The 19,701-nt window shown below is 33.9% G+C and overlaps 3 protein-coding genes across 5 annotated transcripts; all 3 read right to left on the reverse strand.

Annotated features, from left to right (window-relative positions):
• Positions 1-761: 761 nt before the first annotated feature.
• On the reverse strand, positions 762-11,041 carry LOC108206616 (hypothetical protein). 2 transcript variants are annotated; one of them, XM_064088271.1, is made up of 15 exons: positions 10,817-11,041; positions 10,617-10,680; positions 10,242-10,349; positions 5,222-5,302; positions 5,029-5,123; positions 4,159-4,265; positions 3,747-4,057; positions 3,533-3,584; positions 3,214-3,458; positions 3,016-3,067; positions 2,697-2,941; positions 2,498-2,549; positions 2,337-2,415; positions 1,324-1,382; positions 762-1,249 (listed from the first exon to the last, which is right to left on the reverse strand). In XM_064088271.1, exons 4-15 carry the CDS (start codon positions 5,290-5,292, stop codon positions 1,118-1,120), a joined length of 1,500 nt encoding a protein of 499 aa, XP_063944341.1. In that variant the 5' UTR covers positions 5,293-5,302; positions 10,242-10,349; positions 10,617-10,680; positions 10,817-11,041; the 3' UTR covers positions 762-1,117. The 2 variants fall into 2 exon arrangements, with proteins under 2 accessions (XP_063944341.1, XP_063944340.1); XM_064088270.1 differs by having other exon boundaries at positions 10,788-11,041.
• Positions 11,042-12,384: 1,343 nt separating this feature from the next.
• On the reverse strand, positions 12,385-15,009 carry LOC108206969 (uncharacterized). The gene is made up of 3 exons (XM_017377424.2): positions 14,802-15,009; positions 14,530-14,687; positions 12,385-12,975 (listed from the first exon to the last, which is right to left on the reverse strand). Exons 1-3 carry the CDS (start codon positions 14,880-14,882, stop codon positions 12,885-12,887), a joined length of 330 nt encoding a protein of 109 aa, XP_017232913.1. The 5' UTR covers positions 14,883-15,009; the 3' UTR covers positions 12,385-12,884.
• Positions 15,010-16,287: 1,278 nt separating this feature from the next.
• LOC108206681 (probable ribonuclease P/MRP protein subunit POP5) lies at positions 16,288-19,663 on the reverse strand. Of its 2 annotated transcripts, none has more exons than XM_017377061.2 (4): positions 19,555-19,663; positions 18,836-19,023; positions 18,550-18,687; positions 16,288-16,678 (listed from the first exon to the last, which is right to left on the reverse strand). In XM_017377061.2, exons 2-4 carry the CDS (start codon positions 19,011-19,013, stop codon positions 16,530-16,532), a joined length of 465 nt encoding a protein of 154 aa, XP_017232550.1. In that variant the 5' UTR covers positions 19,014-19,023; positions 19,555-19,663; the 3' UTR covers positions 16,288-16,529. The 2 variants fall into 2 exon arrangements, with proteins under 2 accessions (XP_017232550.1, XP_063944342.1); XM_064088272.1 differs by lacking the exon at positions 19,555-19,663 and adding an exon at positions 19,463-19,481.
• Between the last annotated feature and the right edge of the window lie 38 nt (positions 19,664-19,701).

Raw genomic sequence — 19,701 nt, forward strand, 5'->3', positions numbered from 1 at the left:
AAATATTTAAAATATATTTTTTAATTTAAATGAAAATATTTCATTCAAACTATGTCTTTAAATTTATATTAACTTTATAAACCGTTGAAAATGACTTATAATATATATACACATATATATCTATATATAGTATATATGTCCAGTTTTATGAAAAATTTATATTAATTATTTTTTTAAAGATATTTTCAAATAATTAATCAACTTGTTTAAATAAATATATTTTATTGTGTATTTGGATTAATATATAAATATTTTTAAAATAAATAAACTTTTTTAAGAAAAACAAATCGTTAATTTGAAAAGTTGACCTCACTTGAACTAAATGCTAAAAATGTCCTCTACCTATATATATCACTTTCCGCCAACAAGAATTACTGAGAAATAACAAAAAAAAAAAAACAGTTCGCCTTTAACTTGAGTGTCCTGCATCAACGTGCGTTTGATGATCGGTGTCTGCATAATTTAATGTATTCCTGTCATTAGACAGAAAGGAAGCAAACCATGCAGGATGCAGCCATGATAACTAGGCTAGAGGATTTGCCAATAAACAGTGAAAGTGCTCTGATAAAAATTTTGCAAATCAATTAATCCCCGTCGCCGTTGATGCTAAGATCAGACTTTCAGATTACTCAAGTGTGTCTAAACAGGACAATGAGACAACCCGAGAAAGTGGAAACATTGTTCCGTGCTTATATATGAATTGTCCAAGTTCCAGTGATGAATTGAACAGTAGAATCACGATAGCATAATCAACAAGAGAAAGTAGAAATATTGTTCCATGCTAATATATGAATTGTCGGTCTTACCTGTTACAGCTCTTCACCGTCCCCCTCCCAAAAAAAAAAATATTAAAAAAAATAACAAAATAAAAGAAGATATGAGGCGGAAGATCAAACCCTGTGATCTGGCGATGTGAGAACACAACCCCAAATGTCAAGTTGCAAAATTAGGAAAAAGAATATTGTTGCAAACAGGGATATGCACATCCCAATAAATCGTTTCCACCAAAACAGCGTGGATATGAGTTCATCAAAAGAGTATTATGAAAAATTTATCAAAGAAATGAAAACAAAGTTGATAAAACAAACGATAATTCTGATAAATTCATAATTGCACTCTAAGGCTTTCCACGAGACGGTTTTGGACGCCGTTGCCGTTTTGAAGGCCTTTGTCGCTCTTCCGCTTCCTGGAGCATCAACTCAGGAACAGCCGCTGGTACATGACTTATAAATGAGTCAGGGTGGGGTCCCTGGCAAAGATATACAGAGTTGTGAGTAGATACTTCATGCAACATCAAAATATATAATCACGCAGGTCACTTACATCTGATGCATTTACTCCAACTCCTGTCAGTGACCCTTGGTTCTCCCAATTGTTTTCACCTGAAAATTCAATAATTTTTAACCAGAAGATTCAAGAACATATCTTGCTTAAAAATAATGAACCAGCTGGCTATTATTTACACAAATATAAACTATTCATTATTTTCTAATTATTAAAGGGATGCGCAGAGACATGCATGAACAATACAATCTTTTTCATTCTATTGTTATTATATATGGCAAAGATTAGAAATTGCTTTCAGGTCTTAAGATGCCACATAGAGAGGAAAGGTTATCTAGCACATTCCATGGAAAAATTATATAAATATATGTTCACTACGAGGAGGTTCTTGGTTAGGAAGGACAACAGAGAATACTGTTTCTTGTAAATTCTATCATCATTGCTATAGATCTAAGAATACTGGAACTGCGCCTACTATAACATTAGGAAGTTGGAGACCTCAGCATAAGGTCCTCTGCAGAATCGCATTGAGCACCAACCCAGCAGAGTGTGATGCAAAGTATTTTCAAATATCTATCTAGCCAAGTCAGCAATGCATAGTTAAAGCATTATTGAAGGCCATGCAAATAAAGCCTATCCACAATCCTCAACTTAACATAGTGCATAAAGGGTTGGCCGGCTGGGTACATTGAAATCTTATGCTCCCTCTCAGTAAACTTTAAAATTATATATGTTGGCTAGATATGTTTAATTGTTTTAAGTCTCCCTATGTTTCTCGATAAGCATATATATATTTGTAAATAGACCTCTCCAAATTAACCTGCACATGTTGAATTTCCTTTCTCTGAAATTTAGTATATTTAGAAAAGATTAGGATCTTGATTGAGGCTATGGCTTGCTCATCAGCTTGCACTCTTTTATTATATTGACTAGAAACCCACAGTGCTAATAAATTTCCCGTAACACATGTCTCTATCCTCTTTTCTCATGAACTACGAGGAAACAGGAAATCTATATATAAACAAAGATTGCATGAGCAGAATCAGACAAACCAGTAATAGTTGCTGCGGGTATATATGCTGAATCCTGTCCTGCATGGTAACTTGGCTCGTGTTGAACGGACCAAATAGCCTGCAACAAAAATAAAATGTCTTAGACTCTTAGTCACCATTCAGTTCTGAAGTTATGATGTTAAATGATGTAATAACCATACCCCAAAACCTTGTGGAGGAGGAAGCTGAGGAGTACCAGGCATATGTAGGTGGCTGCGACACACAAATAAAAACAAAATAATATAAAATAACCATCATGTGTAATTGCAAATCAGCGCACACTGGACTGGCATTATTCATATACAAATCAAGTAAAGAATGTAAACTTGATGAACAACTAACTGGTGATACTGAAACTACCTGGATTTGTTGATATGTAGCCCTGGTGTCATTTCAGCAGGAAGAAATTGTACAGGAGTATACCTGAGAATCCCCTTTCCCTTCTCTCTTGCAGCCGAGTGGCCTAGAATACTGGTAGTGCCAGTATTCATGCAACCTGAGATTGCATGACAAGAATCAGAATATCCTGCAATAGTTGCTGCGGGCAGATATGCCCAATCCTGTCCTGCAGGGTAAGTTGGCTCGAGTTGAACGGACCGAAAATCCTGCAACAAAATTAATATGTCTTAGTCACCATTCAATTTTGTAGTTAAGATGTTCAATGATGTAATAACCATACCCCAAAACCTTGCGGCGGAGGAGGCTGAATAGTACCAGGCATGTGTAGGTGGCTGTAACACACAAATGCAGACAAAAATGATTAAGTAACCATCATATGTGATTGCAAATCAGAGCTCACTGGACTGGCATTATTCATATACAAATCAAGTAAAGAATGTAAACTTGATGAACAACTAACTGGTGATATTGAAACTACCTGGATTTGTTGATATGTAGCCCTGGTGTCATTTCAGCAGGAAGCAATTGTACAGGAGTATACCTGAGAATCCCCTTTCCCTTCTCTCTTGCAGCCGAGTGGCCTAGAATACTGGTAGTGCCAGTATTCATGCAACCTGAGATTGCATGACAAGAATCAGAATATCCCGCAATAGTTGCTGCGGGCAGATATGCCCAATCCTGTCCTGCAGGGTAAGTTGGCTCGAGTTGAATTGACCGAAAAGCCTACAACAAAAATCAAATGTATTAGTCACCATTCAGTTCAGTAGCTATAATGTTCAATGAAGTGATAACCATACCTCAAAACCTTGCGGCAGAGGAGGCTGAATAGTACCAGGCATATGTAGGTGGCTGTGACACACAAATGCAGACAAAAGAGACAAGTAACCATCATATGTAAGTGCAAATCAGCCCTCACTGGACTGGCATCATTCATATACAGATCAAGCAATAATGTAAACTTGACGAACTAACTGATGATATTCACAATTTTATCATGAAAACAGAAACTACCTATATTTGTTGATATGTAGCCCTGATGTCATTTCAGTAGGAAGGAAGTGCACAGGAGGAAACATGAGAGCCCCCATTCCCATCTCTCCTGCAGCCGAACGTCCTAGAATACTGGTAGTGTCAGTATTCATAGGATGCTTACCGGCTCTCCGCTGGCTATCTTCTGGAGGAGTCTGGAACCAACCCTCTGGTGACTGTCCCATAACATTATTCACATGCTGCGATGGATTTCCATTTGGTGGTGCTCTGGCTATACCAACATTTGTTCTATTTAATGAAGATAGGATCTCAAGAGCTTCTTTCACTGAAGGCTGAGGATCAATTCAATTAATAAATACACAAAAGTGCACCGAAATCAGAAAGCGGAACTTTTATAATAATTTAAACTTCATTAATGAAATAACTGTAATACCTGTGCAGATGATTCTGGATTCTCACCAGGTTGCATTGCCATTCTGGAGCCAAACTGCGGCCAGAATATGCCCCACCAATCAGTTAGCATCCTTTCATCGTGAACCACTACAAATACCAAAAAAGAAAAAAAAAATATAAACTCAGGACACATACAGCTTTAGCATATGTGCTACTCTAGCTATATAGGGACCACCCCAAATTGAACTGTGCTTAATCTGACGAAATGAGAAGAGAAAAATCAAACTTTCTGCACTTTTCTTATGTTGTTTCTCATCATCGTGCATCTGTGTCCAAGGGTAGACCATTTGGTTCTCACTTTTCACAATACTCCTGTGTCTCATTTGACATCGACTCCACATATATATATATATATATATATATATATATATATATATATATATATATGTGTGTGTGTGTGTGTGTGTATGTATGTATATATTCTATAATCATATGTACCTAGTACCTAAGGGAGAATATAAAGAGAACATTGTACGTTTTGTTGGGAGAGGAAAAGGAACTACAGAAATTAGTACAAATTATTCTTCATATGAAGACTCTTACAATTTATTAAATCAATAAGAAAAGTTGTTTGTTTATCTATCCCTGTCACTTGTTTAACAAGTAGTACCGCGCACTGTATATAAATATATTTTGCAGGCATCAAAAACTTGTATCTTTTATGATGATTATACAAGCAGGACAAAAAAGTGTAAAAAGATGAAGCAAGTCTTGTACAAAGAAAAACAGGTAAATGACAAAACTATAATGGAGGAGACACGACATTGATTACAATTTTTCTCAAGCAATTCAATTAAAAATAAGTGAAACAAGATATATTCAAATATAATGTGAGCAAAAAGAGACTTACAATCTGCCATCTCAATATTTGCTTCCTTAGCAAATGTCTCGGCAACTTCATGCAAACCACTTCTCTTCATGTGATTGTATATGCAGAGATGCAGCCTGAAATTTTTTATATAAAAAATATTTTAAAAGAAAAACATGAGATAAAATCTAAAATAATGCCCAGGCTAATATATGTGCACTAAGATTTAACTCACATCTCTTCAGCACCCCTTTCCTTTCCCAGAATCATGTACTTCATGTCATTTAAATTTTCGCAGAATTCCATTTTGATTGACCTTTCAAGATCCAAAATGATACACAGTAAGATTTTCATCAATGAGAAAAATAGAGCAAACAAGAGTAGCCACATAGACGAGAGTTTATAATCAAAATCCAAAACCGGAACCATTTTCAATAACCTCATAATGAGAACGTAAAACTTACTGCGGAAAAGAGAAGAGAAAACACAAAAGTTGCTTCGAAGAAGAAGATACGAATAAGAGTCTCACACTCTGAAATGTGACACTGCTTGTGCTTTCTCTACGTTTAAATAATTTCATTTACGAATTCAAGATTCTTAATTATCAACAAAGGAATTTTGAATTCATTATTGAAAAAATAAACTATTTAGAAAAGAATATTGAAAATACCATTTGAGGGTGTATTCAATCTGGATTTAAAAGGTGTATTCAATTTGAATTTTTGAAAACTCATTAAAATTTGGCGGTATTCAACGAGGACTTTAAAATGTTATTACAATTTTGCGTATTCAATTAAGTTTTTTGAATAATATTTGAGACTTTGCTGTATTCCACCAGGATTTTATCAAATCGGATGGTATTCACAAGTTCATGGATTTTCTTAGATATTTTGTAATGATGAATTTGCTAGTGTCTATTATGCTTGTTAAAATTTAGCAAAATCTATCAGATTTTGAAAGATTTCTAAATTATTTTACCAAAAATACCAAAATTTGTATAGGATTTTATATTTGACTTACAAGAATATGTGTATACTCCCTCTGTCTCATTTAATTCTATACGTTTGTTTTCAAGTGCTCGACACGCATTTCAATGCTCTTATAAAATATAGTTCCGTAACTTATTTTTGAGATTTTTTTTTCTGAATAAAAATTTAGCATCCGAACTTTAATTCAGAAAAAGAAAATTTTAAAATATATATTGCACAACTACATTTTAGAGGAGCATTAAAGTCCGTGCCCCGTCCCCGTCCCCCAATGTATACTATCTAGGGGGACGGAGGGAGTAATTAGAATAAAATATAATCTTTCAAAGTCTAAAGATTATTATTAATTTGTTGAATAATATTAAAATCTAAATGGAATGAACAACCCACCCACCCCCAAAAAAAAGGAATATATAGGATCTCGAATTCATTGTCGAAAAAATTGAACATACAGTGTATATAGGGAAAAAATCTTGAATTCAGTTTTTAGTGTCAAAAAAGTAAAAAGATTCTTAATTACAAAACAAGGCTCACTAGAGCCTCACAAGGCCTTGGACAGGCCCTAGACAACCAATGAGCCTAAACTTGACCCCGCCCCAGTCCACCTCAGGGTCCATCTCTAGGCCCAACAAAGCTTTTCATTCTCTCTAATTGCATTGGTTTGTATTTTGTTTTCATTTCAATGATTTTAATTAGTGTAATACCTTGTATATATTTATATATTTATATATGTGTGTGTGTGTGTGGGTCGCGCTCAAAAGAGAACCAATGCTTAAAATAAAATTATAGAACCACTAATGTTCTGCTGCAGAACCCTACTTTTTACATAGATTTTCAACATCTAAATCTAAATACATGTTTTTTTGCATCGTTGTTTGTGTTCAAAAGTAATTTCAAAATATAATACATAAAAAAAGACATTTTTTTATGTGCAGTTTTGATGCAGAACCCTAACTAATACTAGAAATAAGCTAATGGTTCTAAGGGTTCTATGGCTAATGAGTCTATGTGGAGCGCGAGTGCGCGACCCATATGTGTATATATATAGCATTGTGAATTAGTGGGAGCCTCCAGAGATTTAAGGTCCAATCTCATTGTGGGTAGGTATGCTAATCTCATTGCAATAACATGAGGGAGGGAGTTTAGAAGAAGTGCAATTAAAATTCATGTAGATCTTGTATGAGGGATTGAAGTTCGTGTATTATTACACGTGTGATCTTGCTCCTATTTGACGGTCATAATTCTAATTCATCAAAGTAATTTATATATTGCCAGATTTCTATAACAATTTCATAAATATATAACCCAATGCAAAGTACGAGTTACTTTTAAATGTTTTAATTTTTTTTTCAATAGCTTTAATTATTATGTCTTCTATAGATATTTTTTAATAATTTTAAAATAGAATATAATATGGTTGTTGGGAATTTACATTTATTTCTAAACTCTAAATTAATATTATAAAAATTAATTGTATTATATTGTAGATGGGAATCGAACCTCAGACCTTTGCATAAATTTTTATTTAGTATTGCAACAAACGGTTTTTGTCAATTTGAGTTAAAAAAATAAAACTAATTTAAAAGGATAACAAAAATTAAGTGGTTAGGCAAACTACAAAATATCCCCATGTTCGGTTTTTATAGTTGAGTATTGGTGATGATGTAGTGAACTCTGATGATTTAGATTTGGCCCACCAATTAAGGAGCCTAATCAATGATTTTTCGCGTCTTAGTTAGACTATTTCCAATATGTTGGGGGTTATATCTTGTTGAGTACCTTATTATCAAGGTTGTTATTCGTGCCCATCTTTTTGGAATGTCAATGTGTTATGCTTTGTTATCTTTGTGAGTCTTGATACGTGTTTCGATTATCATTCTGAAAAGGATTTATACGATATTTTGGCTATAAGCATGGTTGCTACGTCGGTAAGTCGAGTCAAGTCGTCCGGACTCTCCGGCAAGTCGAGTCGTGACTACTCGTAGACTAGTCGACACTAGTCGACAAGGTGTAAAATTAATAACATATAGTAATAAATTATATATGTGTGTTCTAACTTCTAAATTCTCAATTCTAACAATTCTTTTTCTCCTTTTCTCTTATTTATACAATTCTGAGCCCTTTTCAGTGTAGAATGTAAGTGTGTAACTCACTAACTGCAGAAGAGTGCATAACACCGGAAACCATAACTGGACAGTAAAACTAGAGAGCATAAACTACATAATCAAGTTCAACAAGCAGAAAAGTGCAAAATAACAAATTTGGGCAGTGGGAAGAATTGAAAATCTGGGCTTGGAATCGACTTGAGGAGTGCTAGGCCTTCATTTTTAGGTTTTAATACAACTGGATGTTATGATTTATGCAACTGGGTTAGTGGGCTTTTGTTTTTCTTAATATTATAGTTCAGTCGACCCGACTGGTCAACTGGTTGATCATAAGTCGAGCGAAATACTTACATTTTCTAGTCGACCTGCCCAGTCCCCCTTCATACCCACTGCTCGACTAGTTGACGACTAGTCGCGACTAGTCGAGCGACTCAGCAACAATGTCTATAAGGCTCGTATCGATTTTGGGACGATGGTGGATATTGCAAGAGCTGACCTTTCACAACAAAAAATTATCTATATTTTGAGGGCATTTGGTGCTCCCATATCAGTTTATTTGAGTGATAGGTAATTCGTATGAATATTCTATATGTTAAGCAATCTGAAAACAAAACGACTATTTGTTTAGTTCATTTTTTGTTTCACAATCAGAATGTAGTTGACAGTTATATTTGTCTTGTTAAGTGTTTCTTCTTAATAAAATTATTTGTTTGTCAAGAGAAAAAAACTTGCCAAAACAATCAAATATAATTTGCACAATAAACCACTTACATGCTTACAGCTCTGGATGTGCTTCTTTTGCAAACATTTTAGCAACATCATGCATTTCTATTGTAAATATAGATGTGCAAGTAGGGATGGCAATTTTTACCAAACCAATGGATACCCGATCCGTACCAAACCGATTGGGTTTTACCGAACCCGAATATTTCGGGTTTGGGTTTGATTTTTAAACCCGAACTACTTTCGGGTCGGGGTCGGGGTCGGGTTTATGACATACCGTTTCGAACCCGACCCGAAAACCCGAAACCCATATGAAAGATTTATATTGTGATATTTGATATTACTGTGCAGTATAGTTTTTGTTCTGTTGGGTATTTAAGTATTTGTATTCTTTTCATTTTACCGAGTACATTTTTAGATTATTTTTTTTTTGGAATTTTTAGTCTTCACCTGTACTATAAATCAGAAATAATACATCTTGAATCTTGAAATCATTAATAATAGCAAGTAGTACTTGACCGCAGAAATTTGAAAAGCTTCTATTTTGGTGTGCGGCTTTCAAACTTATTAAATGAAAGAACAGTTCTTATCCTACATTCAATTTATTTATTTTATTAAAAGTTAACTAGAAATGGACAAAGACTAAAAACGTGGAAAGTCAAAATCTCACCTGAAGAGAGCTCAAATGTCATGAGAATTATAAATGAACAATTAACCCAGAGGAAATTGCACGTATATGGTCATTTAAAATATATCTTACGTCAAAAGGATCAGAAAAAGGAATAACAAATGACACTACACTTTCTGCAAAGAAAAACAAACTGCAAATGTGAAGTTTCTTAAACAATATTCATGTCCTGAATCAGCTCTAATACAGCAAAGAATTCTTTCTTTCACAGCAGAGTTTCCTACTAGACGTATTTATAACATTCTTGAGGTCTCATTAGGTTTCTAAAGATTCACTGCTTCTGTGTACTTCCTTTACAACATAAACAAGTTAAAATTTTGCGCTATTCCAAAGTGTAGCAATCACACTTAAACGCGGCACTAAAGTAATGATAGAAAAATATCCATACATGAAACAAATTATTCTGTATACAATTATTAGCCGATACTTTTACTAATACAAATACTATTTCAAGTACAGGACCTAAAAATGGAATAGAAAGTATATAATCAAAACTCGAAATATCACATTTGAGCTTGAAAATGAGAATTAGCACTTTGGCAGAGAAAAAATAATCTGTGGACATATAATTTTTGCTTGAATTTCCAATTTTCACCAAAATACGTCAATTTCATAATAATTTCCCACATTTGTACAACCATATTTTTAACTTTAAAGGAACTCACACTTCTAGGCCACCATATTTGATGTTGCCACTATAAACTTTAGATGCCAGATTTCAATTAAATACATATTTTCAAGAATGAGACAAACCTGCATAAGGTGTTGCTGATGGATTCGCAGAATCCTGTCCTGCAGGATGAGTTGGCTCCATTTAATCAGACCGTTCGGCAGAAATCTCTTTCCCAACCCTACTGGCATCTGTAGATGGTGTCACACGCAAATGCATACAAAATGATGAGAACCCGCTATCTCCAATAATGTCTACACGCGTTTTGAAACTAATTTTAAGTTTCGGGAAACAAAAACCCACTCTATCAGAAAAAATTTGAAAAAGCCAATCAATGATCACTATGATCTCTCTCTCTTCCCCCGCTTAACAGAGGTCAAGGGTTCAAATCTTACCAAGCAATATTAAAATCATTAACAGGTAAGGATTACAGGTTAAGTGTGCAAACTGAAACTTACCATCTCTCCTCTGACTAATACGAGTCTGCAAGGCATTGAGCCTGGTATATGACTTCGATAATGCCTAGAAATTAAATAATAACGATTAATCAATTACAGTACGAGATGAAATAAATATATGTGTGATTTCAAGTATTTAAAAGGGGGTGCGATTAAGATGAAACGACTCACTGTTTTGTGGGTTTGCGATGGAAAATTACCGATTTGAGCGAATCGAGTGACGGCGTCATATTCGTTAGGGCTTTAGCTTCGCCCCAGCATTGCATAGTAGCCGTCTTGATAACTTATATCCATAATCTTGAGAAGAAATTAGAGGTTCTTGAAAGTCCATGGCGGTGCCAAGATCATTTCCAAACCTGTTCAAACCCTTCACTAAATAATACTCCATATTAAACAGGGTTTTCTTGATCCGCGAACTGTACGAGGTTACGATGAAAAATAGTAGGGTTAAGTTATTTTGGGTACCATTTATTTGTTTGTTTTGAGTTCTGAAATTAATATACTTAATTATGGGACTATATAATTATCAATTTATATTAATTAAAAATATTAAAAAAAAATTATTAGTGTTATGTATTTTGTATTATTGATTGATTATTTTTATATTAAATATTAATATTTAATTATTTAAATAAAGACATTAATTATATATGAAATTGATTTTCATACATTCATTTCATGCCCACCTCCAGTGTTACAGAAATCGGGAATCGGACCTAATCGGTTGAGCTACCGATTCAAGGATTAATCGAAAATCAGGGATTAATTGGAAGGATTAATCGGAGTTAAAATCGGGTTTATTTTAATATTAAAATATTATTTAATATTTAGTTATTATTATATTAGTTATTTAGTAACTAATATATTTACTATATTTATAAACTATATAATTATTCATATTTAAAGTAATATAGTATTTTAATTTTAATAATTTATCACATATACTTCGATTATGAAAAATATATATAAGGATTAATCGGATTTCAAAAATCGGATCGGTGACCGACCTTGCAGGGGATTAATCGGAGATTTATCGATTAAATCGGGGATTTTTAGAACACTGCCCACCTCGATTAATCAAAAGTATATAATATTACAAATTTTATTCTACATGAATAGATCATCCATATCCCTCCAGGAAAACACAACCCAACCTCAGCTGATTAACAAGTGCTGCCAAGTGCCAATCATATATGATTGCCGTGAATTGAAACCAATTAGATCAATGCCTAAGAATTAATTTTATTTATATCCTAGAAAAATACAAACATGATTATAATTATACGTTGTATAGTTAGTGCATGAATATGAGTAGTTTTTTTTTTTTTGCATAGTTACGATCTGTCAATGTGCATGAATATGCATAATTTATTTTTTTGCTCATTTACACAGACGCGACAACAGATTTGGGAATAGGCAACTTTTGCATATGTCTGTGCAAGCAAAACTTTTTGAACCATTGCAACGAAAATAGTCTTGACATTTCCCCGGTGCTATGGAGTTTGACCCCTACTCAAGGTGACAATTTAACAAGTTCATTATCATTATCATGCAAATAAAGCGCCAAAAATTGCATTTGATTTCTCAAACACACCTCAACGAGATATCCAAAGATAAAACAGACCAAATGCAGGAAGAAAAACATTTAAGAAAAGATTTTTCTCTGGTTTTGGATAATATACTCTAACAAACACATATCCTTAGCTTGACACTACTACAGAATCTTGCTTTTCTAGGTGCTGCACAGCCTTTTTAAATCAACGCAAAAGAAAAAATGAATTGCAATGTATTAATCATCTACACAAGTTGAGCATCTTTTTATCTGTAAAGATGGGAATAGAATCACATGAATAATCTAAGGCAAAATATGAGGGGAACAAACAGGGCACTATTATCATTAAATACTGGTTTCTTGAAGTCTTGAATTCACCAGAAACCAAATGAAGTTCCTGTGTCAAATACCTTGCTGCTCTTGTTTCTGCTTCATGAAGCCCAAGAAGGGAAAACCAAAGGAGGCGGCAAAAGGTGATTAAAAGATCTCATAATTTCCTGGTTTGAGGATAAGACCTGCCGAGGCTGCCACAGAGTGCTAAACATTCTATACCTTTCTTTTAACCATCTATCTCCATAAATGTACTTGTCAATTGTCATTTCAAACAATGTTTGTGAGTCTTGCTTCGAGCTTTAATACTTCAAAAAATTGCCTACACTTGTAATGGTGTCTTGATTTTGAAAGGTTGTAACAAAGCAGAGTCTTCTACACTTGTTCTATTGACTTCTGTCTGCATCAACTTTTGGCGCTAAGCCCATCTCCTTCATTTGATTTTCAACTGTAACTAGGCCAGTTTGTTCAAGAAAGCTGCAGGAGAAAATGATCTATTGTGAAGCTAAAACATATTAGAAACAAAACAAAACATAAGAACTGGAGATCAGTTTTAAATTGTTAAAAGCTTCCTCTATTATTTTTCAATCATTCTTGTTACCTCGATATTACACTACAAGGTCAGGTGACTTAAATTTGTTCTCCTGTTGGTCTTTTGCTGAATCAATGGTGTATTTGCATCTTACGAAAACAAAGACGGAGTAATATTACAGCATACACCCAGGAACTTTATAACTTAAACCTAAAGTAGCAACCACTTGCAAATTCCTCAATAATATGTAAATGAACTTTGACTGCTTACGTTCAAGTGTTAGAACCAATCAACCAAAAATAAAAAAAAATGTAAAACCAGTTTTCAAATATCTTTATAAACTACATGGTCTTCCTTCATAGCTGATGAAGTTTAGCAAACCAAACTATATCTCATTTCAGGTTCTCAATTAGAGGTGTCTGTAGATCTTTCCCTCCCTAGACCCGCTCTAGAAGCAGGATATATAATATAATGGGTAAAATTTGGCTTTGCAAGTAACGGCATGCTTTCAGCCATAGTAAAAGGTCTTATATACCAAGACCTATGATATTTTAGACGTTTTAGGCAGAATTAGAGTGCAACACGGTGAAGCTTCAGTGAGGCCGTGTCTTGTGGCCATAACTCAGGAGTCAGGATCATAACAACTATGACAGGTTAGGCTTATCTATCTATGTCTACATCCTGGCAACATTCAGGTATTTGATGAAGCAGGCAGAAAAAGTATGGGAATAAACAACATACAATTAAGTTACCCTTCTAGAAAAAAATTGATAGTCCATGTATAAGATACTGTAACAATAACCATCACATGTAATACATCCTACTTCGTATTTTAGAAAGCCTTATACGTAGTATACAGCCATATATCTAATAAATCAAGATCGTTAGCGGCGCTCTCTACACAAATATGAATCCAACACAATATCCCTGAAATGAAAGCAAGATAGGCATTATAAGGGCATCAGATATCTTATCAAGTTCGATCCAAATAAGAAGAGTTATATAAATTAATTGTGTTAACAACTATAGATTAAAAGATACACTGCTATCCCCTAGAAATTTATTGTGTGTTAAAAACTATAGATTAAAAGAGATACTGCTATCCCAAAATATACAACCAATCAATGACAATAGCCAAGTGAATAAGAGGTTCAACCAATATCTGCCAATAGTCATACACTCGGTAGACCGCAATAGTTAATTCTCAAGCACAGGGCATCTAAATATCAACTTGAATGTTAAATAGCTGCTCCGCAAAGTAAACATTTACAAATATATTGATCATGAACTGAAGGCCGCAGTTAAACACATTATCAAGGATATCATACAACTATTAATAAAACAAAACAACCATCACAAAAACACAAAACTTCCAAAATAGTTTGATCTAATAATCGTTTAACATAAAATCTTATCTAAACCCCCTATGAAAACCTCATTAAGTAACATTACAAATAAAAAGTATATATTAAATTTGCATGCATGTGAGTTCAAAATACCTCGTTAAAAGAAAGAAGAGCGTCCCAGTAATAAGAACAAGTAATGTGACATGAATGATCAATGCAGAATCACTTGCAGAAAATGCTAAAGCCAGCATAGCAGCGAGGCACACACCCAACATCAAGAATGCAACTTTTAGTGTATTCCAAGTTTGGCCCTGCATTCAAAACCACAAAAGATTAACTTGCAACAACAAATAAACATTTAGAAAAAAATGATTAGCCAAAATATGCAAAATCTAGGTGATTTTAATGGGGAAAAATGTACGGACATTAACGCCAGGAGCTAAGGCGCCAAGTAGCACTGCTGTTGCTGCTGATACTTCTTCTTTTGCAGATGGGTTGTTTTCCATTTTAGTATTAGATGATTATGCAACTAAAGATTCTTGATTTGAGTACTGTGTACGAGATGATAATTGGGGGAATTGGGTGCGGAATTAGGGTTTTTTTTTATGGTCAAATTTTGACTTGTTTGCTTGTAGTCTTGTACTGTACAGTTATTCTAACAGGCTATAATATAAATAGCAAGAAATATTTAGGAGTTTTTTGAGAATTGGAATTAAAAAATAGATTATATTCTTGACAAAAAATATAAAAATAGATTATTCTATCAAATTTATTATTTAATTGATATTATAAACATAAATATATTATTTTAATAGGATTGTTATTTTATCTATTACTATTGTTTTATCAGGCTCGTTGGTGGTTTTTATCAATTATTAATATAATACAATTATCAATTAATTTTCTATAAATTTATAGAATATTTCTCTAATTATGTATATATATTGAATTTTCTTCATTAAGAATTAAGAAATATGTGAAAAATGGAATTAGCTAACCCAAAAAACAACGAGTACGTTCAAAATATTTAGATGGCAAAAAAAAAAAGAATATTTTTTTCTCAAAGCTTAAAGATACTTCTAAAAAAAGTGTCAATTTTAGAACCTTATGTTTTACCGAAAAACAAGAACCAAGTATTGTGAGTGGTTATTTTGGCATTTCTGGTTGCCCTTGTAATGAGGATATACCAAACTCTCTTGATCCCAAAGTAGAAAGTTACTTAACATCACAAACCGGTAATTCCCAAAAATGCCATACATGCATCTTCTTTAAGGTTCTCATTCTTCTTCTAATTGAAAAATAGGCCTGGCAGTTCAGAAGAAACTTTGTGACACTCATGGCACAAGAGACATTACAAGGCATCAAATTTTTGCAGGGTAAACAATCCTAGATCCCGGGAGGGTGGCATAACAGCACCGAAGATACAACATACGTCGCATACTTAGAGCACCACAAATACGCGAAAATTGAACCATAACATGGATGCCAAAGTATATATGATCCTCCTGTTTACATTGTTCATCACAGCTAACGCATCGTCGAGCATGGGATGGAACAAAAAGACATCCTTTGGTTTTGAACTATATTCAAAACCGGGTAGCTTATACAATTGTGATGGTAAAATCGGTGATTGTATTGCTGAGGAAGAAGAAATGATGTTGGATTCTGAGGCCAGTAAACAAATATTGGCACTTGAACACAAGTTTACTGGCTCTAAGTTTATTGATAAGGAACATGTCCCTTGCAGTCAACCTGGCCAATCCTACTACACATGCAAACGCAGATTATGAGGCTTCTGGTGTGTGATGCTGTTGCATAATGGACGAGATCGGGGTTTCCCTTTTTTCTTTGAGCTTCAATTTCATTGTGTACATTAAAGGGTTCTGCATTTTTTCTAATCGTTGCACAGCATTATAATATGCAAGACAGATTTAGCTTTTACATTTACATGTTTTGGAATAATAACAAATACATAATGTCGATATCAGTATGAGCATTGAACAATCACAATTTTGTGGAGACATTTCCTAGTCATAACAATAAACTTCTGCTTCCAAGTTGCAATTTTTTCGATAGGATTAACTATTCCTATATAGCTGTCCCTTATGCAAACTGTAGAGTTTACAACACTGCACTTGCTAATTATGTATCACTCAGAGCTCCAAAGTTTTGATCTTCTCAAGAAAATTTTGCATCATTTGATTGATCTCAGCTGTGACGCGAGGTCCAGCCTCTTTCTTGTAAATCTCGAACTTTTGTTCTTCACACTTCAAAGCTGCATCTTTACAGGCTCTGATGCTTCCTGATGCAAAATAACATGTATATTACTGAACTAAACTCGTCACTAATATTATGATCCACCATATCCTGTGTTTATTTTGAGGGATTATAACATGCAGACGATGACCTGTTTCTCTAGATTTTATGGACTTGTCCCATGAAGCTAGATAATTATAATCTTTTTGGTTCACTTGTATGGGATTATATAATACCCAGCGTAAGGAGGTACTGTAATGTAAGACCACAAAAACAATCTAAGAAAAGATCACTAAAATCTAGTTCATGGGATAGTCCTTTTTAATTTAGAGTAAATAATGTTAGTCTATTGATTATAGTCTCCTTAAATCAGACATGCCTATAGAGTAATTAAAATCTTGAAAAAGAAGTTGGACTGATGAAGTTAAGAGAGATCCATTATTATTTACGTAATATGGAAATAGGCAACACTGAAGCCATCCGCTAATTTACAATATCTCGATTGACTAAATCTCTAAATTACAGAGGATATATATCTGTTAAAATCCATGGAACAATCATCAAAGTCATTAAGCTGGCAAAAAAGTTTTTCTTAGATTACTAAACAATCTCTTCCGACTGTAGCACATACAATAGAATGACAAGCGTCTACCACACTAATTTAAGGCTCTCTGTTTCACAATTAATACCTCATAGGCACCTAATATAAGATGTTTACATTTATAAGTATATAAATCAAAAACGATGCTCAAGAAATAACTAACACACTAGGAAAGATACAAAAAGGATAAAAGCTAAGCACTTCTGCAGAATGATTACCAGAATTAGTCCAAGTGGAGCAAATAAAAGAGGATCATATTATAATACTCCACACTAAAAGAGATTGTAAAAAATAAAAAATTCTGATTTAACAAGTACTACGTAATAATTATTTGTGGTACAGGAGTTATGTTATGGATCAGCAAGTATTTCATTCTTAACTGAGGCTATATCATATTCATTTCATCCAAACTATTATAGCCTCGGCCCGTTGTGATGATATTTCCCTGTCCGATATGTGGGAGCCGGTCTATGGCCATGGCCAGGGAGATTAAAAAAATTCTCAGTTACCGGATAGATCGTGTAGCTGGAAGATACTCTTCATGCTCTTTTTTTTTTTGGCTGGAAGGTTAAATTTTAGAATATCTATGACATTGCCATTAGTACTTCCAGCCACTAAGAGTAGCTGGAAGAGGGGTGCCATTCAAATGCTGCACCGATTAACTTCTCTCTCATGTTCTTGATCGTGATTTCATTGAAGCATGCCGGCGTTCTTGTTATTCGCATTGTTACAAAGCCACTGGGCACCACTTGAACCCGTCTTCCAGCTACTTAAAGTGGCTGGAGGCACTAATGGCAATTTCATAAATATTTTAAAGAATTTAGCTTCCAGGTCAAAAAAAGAGCTTGAAGAGTATCTTCCGGATATAGAAACTAGGGGCAGCTGATTCGACGGCCGAGAACCTGATGTCCGTCTAACAGCTCAGAAGCTATTGATGGCCAAGACCAGCTCCCCTAATATTTATGCTTAATGTTTACTATTTGAATGTATACTTCATGTTAGATGATTGTTAAGACTAGCTCCCCTAATATTTATGCTTAATGTTTACTATTTGAATGTATACTTCATGTTAGATGATTGTTGTTTAAACACTTATTATACACACGGTCTTCCGAAATATTGATCGAGATTATAATCTTGTTCTACTGTGGTTAAAACCACTAGGATTAAAATGTTTTGCAGTTCAATTACCAAATATTGTCACTCTTCCAAATTTTTTTTTATTATTGCCATAGTCACAAGTCATAATCGTCTAATGCTGATAGTCATTGCCTATAAATCCAGAAGACAATTAATGTGACTATTGCTTGACTTACCACTCAAGTCCAACAAGTTAAACACTACTGGGCAGTTTCCAATATCCCTGACCATGGTCATTGCACACCAAACTTTTTGATGCTCTTCCTTTGACGTTCGGATGATGCAAACTTTCGTTATTGGATTCACATATTTAACTGCCAAAAACATAAAATGTTTCAAAGATAGATACCTAAAATCCAATCCAATATACACGTGCAGTAGAAGATACAATAATCCACTACGGGTATAGACTACAATCTACATCAATAAAATGCAAGTGCTTGGCACTATTTTAGCTCTCACCTTGAAACGAACCAATTGATGAGCCAAGACCACATTCACCAAAGTTAGCAAGAACGCTTTCCTTGATTGCTTTTGACACATTTAAATGAGTAATTATAATGGGATCATCTGTACCAAGATCTTTATTTGGATCCAAAAATACCTCCATTACAAAGTACCTATTCTTAAATCTTACCATGCTTCTCCACCTAATGAGAAAAATAAACACATATATTACATAAGTAAAACGCATACATGAAGAATATCGTCTCGTATAGAGATAAAAAAATCAAACGTGTTTTGAATCAGAAAAACAAAAACACCACTCAAACGATCAAAGTGTAGTACTTATCAGAAAAATGTGAAGAGCAGATTGTCAAACAATTAATTCAGTAAAGTTCATAATTGTCCGTGCCTCGAAACAAATAATCAAACACTAAATAGGTGTGCTAAAATTTTGTATGAAGCAGAACAAGACTCTGTATATATACACAACCATCAAACATCTTAAACATCTTAAATATATGAAGCATTAGCACCAAAAAAAACAAAAAAGGTTATGCAATAATTTTTTGTTATCAAACATATGACAAGAATTTGAATGGGGGAGCTTCAATTAGATAGAGTTCGATTAAATTTAAATACTACGTTTAAATATCTTCTTTCTCGTAACAAACAGGCAAGTCTTTAAATATAGATACAGGTACAGAGTATGAGGGTAACAAGAATGAAAGACATACAGAGGGAAGCGAAAGCTAGGTTTCTTGACTTGTACTAAAGTTGCAGCGTTCCTCGAGAAACAGCCGTTAGAAAGCTTTGCTGGGCTTATTAATAATGATTTTATTTTATTTATGGAAACTAGAGTTTATTAATAAAGCCCAATCATA

Source organism: Daucus carota, chromosome 2 (genome assembly GCF_001625215.2).
Source record: "Daucus carota subsp. sativus chromosome 2, DH1 v3.0, whole genome shotgun sequence".
NCBI lineage: Eukaryota > Viridiplantae > Streptophyta > Magnoliopsida > Apiales > Apiaceae > Daucus > Daucus carota.